The sequence below is a fragment of the Pelophylax lessonae genome (genome assembly GCF_965119305.1).
Source record: "Pelophylax lessonae genome assembly, chromosome: 1".
Lineage (NCBI taxonomy): Eukaryota > Metazoa > Chordata > Amphibia > Anura > Ranidae > Pelophylax > Pelophylax lessonae.
Window position 1 is genome coordinate 586,267,266 of NC_138768.1, and position 8,681 is coordinate 586,275,946.

At 34.3% G+C, this 8,681-nt stretch overlaps 1 protein-coding gene across 3 annotated transcripts in view; it reads left to right on the top strand.

Moving 5' to 3' along the window:
- The window catches only part of GRID2 (glutamate ionotropic receptor delta type subunit 2), a 1,458,531-nt gene extending 1,450,609 nt beyond the window's left edge, over nt 1-7,922 (top strand). The window contains exons 16-17 of one of the 3 annotated variants that reach the window (XR_014225747.1): nt 1,314-1,489; nt 6,804-6,942. Coding sequence is in view for 1 of the 3 variants with exons in the window: in XM_082268534.1 (XP_082124660.1) it covers nt 6,804-7,226 (423 nt within the window). In the remaining 2 variants the exon portion in view is untranslated. Of the gene's footprint in view, nt 1-1,313; nt 1,490-6,803 lie in introns of all 3 variants that reach the window. The other 2 variants (XR_014225748.1, XM_082268534.1) reach the window with 2 other exon arrangements.
- Nucleotides 7,923-8,681: the final 759 nt, after the last annotated feature.

Here is an 8,681-nt window from a genome sequence, read left to right on the forward strand (position 1 = left end):
TAGATAGATAGATAGATAGATAGATAGATAGATAGATAGATAGATAGATAGATAGATAGATAGATAGATAGATAGATAGATAGATAGATAGATAGATAGATAGATAGATAGATAGATAGATAGATAGATATTGTGATTTTATCAGTCTGACCATGAAAGAAACAAGTCTGTGATATAGGCATAGTCATAAATCTTTTTGGAATGGATTCAGTTTGCCCCCAAAATCTAGGAGATGCAGCAGCTCAACAACCCAACTGGTCAAATAGATTTTCATTAAGGGCTTCTATGCAAATCAAAATTATTATTTTTTTCACTACAATAAAGTGAATTAAGGAACACGTGATAGTAAAAAAAAAAAATATATATATATATATATATATATATATATATATATATATATATATATATATATGTAATTACAGTAACTAAAATGCTAAAATAATTGACTGCAGATATTGTATTGAATTTATTTTCACCCAATATATGAAGGAACTTTTATGGGTAGCTTAGTACATTGGTTTCTCTGCCATAATAACTGTATTATATCCAAATATCCAAAGTCACACACAACTGCAAGTCGTTACTACAATGCAATTTATGTTGTAAGCGCCATTGTTTTTATATAGAACATTTATCTGTGGCTGGTAAATGATCAAGTCATTTTTTTATTTTGCTGCGTTTTAAAAGGCAACACGCCAGTTTTTAGTAATTAGTTCCTTCTGTTTTTAGCTATTAATAACTTTTATATGTGGGCAACTAGGGCTGCTCAGTAGGCCTATATTTTTTATTTCATTGGAAGACCTGATGTTAGGGCAATACGAATGTTACCAGGTAATAGTTTTCAAATATTAATGTCTTTAAATAAACAAAGGGTATTTTGTCTTTTGGAGACATAGGTATTGAAGATGGAAATAGGCAGACAACTTCTAGGCTTTATAGGTGCTTTCTAATGATAGGTCCTATATCATATTAAATCCCAGACAAATATTATTTGTACCCCTGATTTGTAATGCCCCTGCAGTTATATACATTAATAAATATACACAGAATTCCTGATTAGAACTGGCTTTAATTAGTTGTTTACTTTACATAACATGACATGACATAGTACACGTGAGAGCTAAAAGAAAAAAAATATATATGTCACAACCCTTACACATAGACAATACAACATATTTTGCTTTTAATGCTTTCAATAATCTACAACACAGTAAAAAAGATCTACAGAATATGTATAAAAATATTTCTGTAAAGTATCTATGAACTCTAGACTGACATCCCCGCTACTACATAATAGGATTTATTATTTGCAGGCAGACATCTGTGGCCAGGAATCTCTTCTGATAAGCTCAAGGCCTAACGGAACAGTCATCGGCACAGCTGGAGGCCAAAGCTGATAGCCAGACTATTAAAAACAACCAGCAACAGCAATTTTTTACTTCATAATTACAAACCAAAACTTTCTAGGCATTCGCCACCAGCCTTCACTGTAAGTATCCTTTAAAATGAGGAAAGGTTTAACTACAAGTGAAATGTAAAAGTAAACTGTATACACACAGTAATTATTTTTACTGGAATAATATCCATAGGAAATTTGTGTTATATGTTACTAGCTTTTCCCAAGTTAGATTTAATTCCATATAGATCTGTGGATTTCTAGCTGTTGTGGAACTAAAGTCTTTTATAGATTGAACACATCCAACAAACAACCATTAAATTCTCCTAAGTGGCCATGTTTATGTAACCTAGAGATACCTAAATGTAACATTAGTAATTTTAAGAAACAATAGTCCTTTTTCCAAAAATTCAAACTAGCCCGTGGCTTTTTTTTTTTCAAGAGCATATAGTTTCCAGAATCAACTGCTACACTCACATGTACCCCATGCTTATCTTAAAGTGATTGTAAAGTCTTGGTTTTTTTTTTTTGTTAAAAATAACAAACACACTTACTCTTCTCGGGTCCCTCTTCGCTGCTCCTAGCCACTCCCTCCTGTTAAGTGCCCCCACATCAAAAAGATTGCTATGGGGGCACCAGCTCCCTGTGTCCATTCAGACACGCAGTCATGACCCAGCCCTGCCCCCTCTCTCTCCTCATTGGCTCACTGAGTTTGATTGACAGAAGCAGAAGCCAATGGCGCTGTGCTGTCGTCTCAGGACAGCCGAGAAACTCCTGCAACATTGCTGGAGCGAGATTGGGCTTGGCTAAGTATTTGGGGGACTGAAAGGGGCTGCTGCACACAGAAGGCTTTTTATCCTAATGCATAGAATGCATTAACATAAAAAAAAACTTCCAACTTTACAACCACTTTAAGTATCTGTTATTTATAAGTATCTTACATTTTAGTAAGCATGAAAATTCAGTTCTGCAACAGTTAAAAGGATACAGAGTCCCTCCCTTATTTACAGACCATCAAAGTTGTTAACAATTTAGGTATGGGGACCTTCTAAAAATACTTTTTGGTTATGTATCCAGATGAACCTTGATGTTAGTAATACAATACAAGAGTTCATAATGTATTATGAGTAATATAAATGTTGAAAAACAAACACAAAACATTTTGATCACATACAAATTATCCCTTTCTTCCAGTTCTTTGAAAAGTTCCTTGTTCCCTTTGAGTCATTAAAGAAAGCTTTAACAAGATGGTACAGAATCATGCTTATATAAAAAAAAAAGTAGTACCAATATATTTGTTTTTTAAAATGAAATAGACACACAAATTAAAATATTAGTTCCTAAAAAAATCATTTTCATTTTTCATTTTTATCTTTTGAGAATAACTCTAAGAAGTGTTTAGCATATTTGATGTAATTTCTTTAAAAAAAAAAAAAGAGTTTGCACAAGTCATAGACCTATCTAGAAATTTCTTCCATTTTGTTTCTGCTCTCAGTGATAGAGTTGAAATGAATGTACAAATATTGGAGACCATCAAAACTGTTAACAGTTTAGTTATTGAAACCTTTAGATAATACTAATTAACAACCAAATGCTGCCACAGCCCTGCATAAATACACGTTTCTAAGGTAGAATGCCACTTTAGAAATAAAGAAGACCCTGGCACCCCCCTGCATTTATTATTGTGCATAGGTCTGCCTCTACTCTGTATCTAAGAAATGCAGAGTAAAATGAAGGAAATGTTGAGAGCCACTGCCATTGCATTATTCCATGGGCACAGTAAAAATAATTGTATTACAGTATTATATAACATGGCCCACTTAGGCCTTATCATTAGCAATGGTTACGATTCTGGGGCCCTTCAAAAACTGTAATGCCACAGACACAGAGAGTGTCCATAGAAATCAATGAAAAATATAGACAGCTATTGTAATCCAGAGCTCACAATTCCCCAAATTAGAGATGCCTAAAAAGATGCTTAATCTGCATATAAATCCCCTCAAACATTTTGTATTATTTTGGTTTTCTGGCCAAGATAAGGATGTAGGTACCATATGCCATCTGTAAAATTTCATACTAAAGCTCTTGGATTTTTGTAAATCTTTAAACCTCTTTCTTTCATTCACATTTTACAACTTAGCTCAAACTATAATAAAATGCAAATACAATAACTTTTATGATAATTGCATTGTGAAGGCATATTTTTTCTTTCTCATAAAATAATTTACAAAAAAATCTATTCTGCTTGCAGAAAAAAAAAAAAAAGTAGAATAGAACATTATCAACATAATCAGTGTTTCAAACAGGATTGAATTTAGTGTTGCATTTTTCTTCAAATTTTGAAAAGCAGATACATCCAATTAGTTTAACTTTGTATAATTTTATAAAATTAGCATTATATAAATTAAAAACAATAACAAGCAGCAATTTTGAATTCTGATAGGCATGTTTACACATCTTTCAATAATGATAATTCTTTTTTCAAAAAAAACACAAAACGAAATGCAGCTGTAGTTTACAAAGCTCTCCAATGTAGGTTTTCAAACATTCATCATTATTAAAATGCTTGTCATCTATTTTAAAAATATGCACTGAATGGCATATGTTTTTACACATCAGCAAGTATTGTAGTACATCAAATTCTTGTGTAGCTTGTTATTTTATTTGTTTTTGAGCAAACTCATACTGTTTCCACCTCATTTTGCTTTACTTGTAATTCCATGAAAATAAAGCATGCAGCATTGTGTAAGCTTGTCAAATAGATTCATACATGTAAAAGCATCTGACAACAGAGGTAAGATTATGTGCCTGATAGGTAAAGATACAAAATGGAATTCCGGTGACTTCTATTGCAATCTGAAAAGAGGATGATAAAAGCACAAATTTGGAAAAGGACAGCAAAATATCTAAGGGAATGATTTTGGGGTAAAAGGAAAATAACCATCTGCAAGTTGTTGTGCATAAATTCAGTAACTGTTATCTAGGCCTTTTACATGTCCCTATGAAATTTATATCTAATTTCTATTTTTTTTCTTTTTTTTTAATAAACGCCTTAAGCTTTGGGAATGCAATGTTTATCTATTTTTAAATATTAGACAATTTATTATTTTAAAGCTTTATCTGTTTTAAATAATAAACTACTGCTTATTACTTCATACCTTTTAGTTATGTATGCAGTTATTATTGCCCATGCCCTTGGTTTCAAGGAGTTCTTAAATCCTAGTCAGACAGATTTGAGTTTACGGTATTCTATACTGACCCACAGGGCTTTGATTTAGTAAAGTAGGAAATATTGTTGTTGTTTGTCGTGTGTTTATTTGTACATGATTGGAGGATTGAAGAAAACATAACTTCAATAAGATCAGTAAACAGTCCCTATTCATTAAGTACATCAACTCCAAAGCATCATTATTGAAGAACAAAAATGTAAAACAACTGCACCAAAAAGTTGTTAATGGTCAAGTTACACCAGGTCCAAGGCTGCCCATACATGGTTCCATTTTTTTTCCAGCTTATAATTAGATATTAAATAAAATATGAGTGCAGTGCTAAAATAAATATGTGAACCTTGACCATTCACAGTGAAATTATATGATAAATGTATGTGACAACATATCATAGCATAAGTGAAAGTCCCATATAACAAAAAGGGTGTGTCTAAAAGACACAATTCAAAGTCCCATATGTGAAGGTGGTATATCCAGCAATGGTAGAAGTGATTACAGTCAGATCTCGTCACCAAATGGAACAAATATAAATATGCGCTCATCAGACATCATGGACCTGTAATGCCATAAAGCATAAGGGTCATGAAGGCTTCACATATAGGATCCTGGATTCCTCTCAAATAGATATTACCCTCGGATGTTCCAAAGGCCAATGGTAGATGGAAAGGAGGGTGTACCATTGCCTGGCTTCACGAGCGGGAGTTCTTGATTAGTGTTTACCATACAGCGACGCCAGGAGCGGCTGAAAAGCTATATGGTGTATGAGGGACCCATATTTCCTCCTTTCCATCTACCATTGGCCTTTGGAACATCCAAGGGTAATATCTATTTGAGAGGAATCCAGGATCCTATATGTGAAGCCTTCATGACCTGTATGCTGTATGGCATTACAGGTCCATGACGTCTGGTGAGCGCATAATTATATTAGTTGTTCCATTTGGTGACGGGATCTGACTGCCACTGTGATCACTTCTACCATTGCTGGATATATCACTTTCACATATGCAACTTTGAATTGTGTGTTTTAGCCACACCCTTTTTTGTTATATGGGACTTTCACGTATGCTATGATATGTTGTTACATACATTTATCAAATAATTTCACTGTGAATGGTCAAGGTTCACATATTTGTTTTAGCGCTGCACTTATATTTTATTTGTTTCTTTTACAACACGGATTGTTGGTTTAGTGCTGGCGGCTTTTTGGATTGTTTAGTTAGCGCAGTATATATATTTTTTCTTTTTTTATAATTAAATATTGGTCACCCCTGATCAAAGATTTGATTTTCCAACCAGTACTTAAATATTAGGTGTTGAATTATGATTGGATGCTGTGGGCAAAGAAAACAACTTTAGTACTGTGTTTGCGAAATTGTATGTGCTCATTTGCATTAAATTATAGTTTACCACGTAAATTAGGAATAAGAGTATTAGCCTAATGCATTTTATATACCCTATTGTTCAAAACTGCTTAGCCACAGTCATCAGCTATTTGTCATGCTCCATATGAATTGAGTCAAATATTTTCTACAGTAAAAGAACTTTAAATAGAGTTATTCCTCACAAAACTGATCTGCAAGCTGCAACTTGTACATCCTCTCCAAAAAGGTATCTGGACCCTATGATGACCCAACATAGGTATTCATGAAGCCCACCAGCTGATTAGAATTCCAGGAGTAATGAATACTAATGTAATTGTTTTTCTTTAAACATATGGGCTCTTTAACCAATAAAGATTCTTGGTACATAGATATTTAGTAAATGCTGGAGCTAGGTCTGCTTGGTATACATTAGGTGGTACTGACACTGCTCATTAAACACTATGGTAAGTGGAAGTATCTTCGCACAGGGGTGCCTTTGTCACAGCTAAACACAAGGCACTGAAAATCGATATAACAAATTCTGACAACTATAATCAACATCTGTCCGAATTGTTACAACAACACACAGTGGGCACATGCTCAAGGCTGTAAGGTTGACTGAACCCTCTGCTCAGTATCAGCTCAGCTGAAATGTACTTACATCACACAAAGCATGTGCAAATAGGGTTAGGAGTTTCACTGTGGAATTGTGTACATGATAAAAATACCTCCATTTTTATGTCTGATTAGGCCCAGCATGATATGTTTTAAGGTTCCTATTGAATACTGTGCATTTCCCTCTCTTTCCCTTTCTACCAGGATGACAAAGAAATTGACCTGGAACATCTCCACCGACGTGTAAACAGCTTGTGCACTGATGATGAAAGCCCTCATAAACAGTTTTCCTCCTCGTCAGTTGATTTAACTCCACTAGACATCGACACGTTGCCAACGCGGCAAACTCTGGAGCAAATAAGTGATTTCAGGAACACTCATATAACCACTACAACCTTTATACCAGAGCAGATACAGACACTTAGTCGTACCTTGTCAACGAAAGCTGCTTCTGGTTTCTCATTTGGCAATGTACCTGAGCACCGAACTGGTCCCTTCAGGCACAGGGCACCCAATGGTGGATTTTTCCGAAGTCCAATTAAAACTATGTCATCTATTCCATACCAGCCAACTCCCTCTCTGGGGCTCAATCTTGGTAACGATCCTGACCGAGGTACCTCTATATGAGCCTTAGGGAGCCCTCATCATTGTTTTGTTCTGGGACTCTCTTTGCCAGGAGCATCTGTAAAAATTATGAGACTAACATGGATGTATTTTTTTATATCCAAATTATTAATAACAATTTTTGACTCCTCACTTTATTCTTCCTTGATCCTTTGTCTGTAAATGTGTTTTAGAACTTCTAAATTCACTTCACTGGCTCACTTATTGTTATTTTTTTTTATTATTCTTCTGTTTGGAATGTTAAAGTATTATGATTCTCCATTGGTTTGACAGATACATCTGCAATAACTGAAATTGTTTGCATTGTTTACTGATTCTCCTATGTACTCTGCTGCTGCTGTGTCCTGTAACTGTGGACCAAAGGCTAACCCCTGCAGTATAGAACAAAAAAACATATTCAGGCCGAAAGATAAAATAATGCAATTTTGTAGGACTACAACAAGCCATTACTATGCCAGTAAAGAATAAATTTAAACATATTTTGCACTGTAGCAGTGCATTTGTAAATTAGTCCATAACCATTATGTTATTTCTTTTTAATGTACAGCATATTTTTTGGTACAAACATCCACCATATCATATACTTGTATGTGTATGAATGTATGTATGCTAGAAAGTGTATGCATACATGTTCTTATGCATTGTGGGTTGTGTCAGAACCTAAATAATGGACATTATTCTTTTATAACATCATACAATTACTTAATAGCATCTTTTCAGACTTATTAACAGATCATATCTCTGTAAGGCAAACTATGGAGAAAAAAATTGTCAAAGTTTTTTTTTTTTTTTTCTGTTGCTTGTTTTTTTCTCTCTTTTTTTTCAGAAACTGATAATCAAATTAAAATGTAAATGCCTTAATAGAACAGAGCAAAACCAGGGTATGTGCTTGAACCCAACGAAACCCCAGTGGAAACAGGGAGCTGTAGACTGTTGAGGACAACTACTAAATCTTCAATAGTACTCAGTAGATAAAAGGGAATGGCAGCATTCCAACATAGTACTAAGTCGTTTTGGGCAACATTTTTAACATTGCAGTACAAAATGTGAGCAAAAAATAATAATTTTGCTGTTTTGTGATGCATTGATGTGCTATAGTTTTCTTCATCTTCTGCTCTACAATCTTGCAGCTTAACGCATCCCTTTACTGACATTAAAACTTAACAAACTAACAAACAATAAGGTGCCTGATCTTAACTTCAATCCTGTCAGAGCCTCCTCAAAATCCTGGTTCTCCCTAGCATTGGGGTATGAGTGACATGTCCCCTGCCTTCCACAATGCAGTGTTCATGGCCAGAGTGCTGTCACTTGGAGAATTGGACTTACTTTAGGTAGGCTGTAAGATGTTTAGGAGGCTCCAGTTTACAGGTATGGTCTGTGTGTAAATTTTTGTTTTAAATTTGCTGCCAGAGGTTTTAATAGCGGAAATTAGTTTTTGACAGTGTATGATAGGAGAAG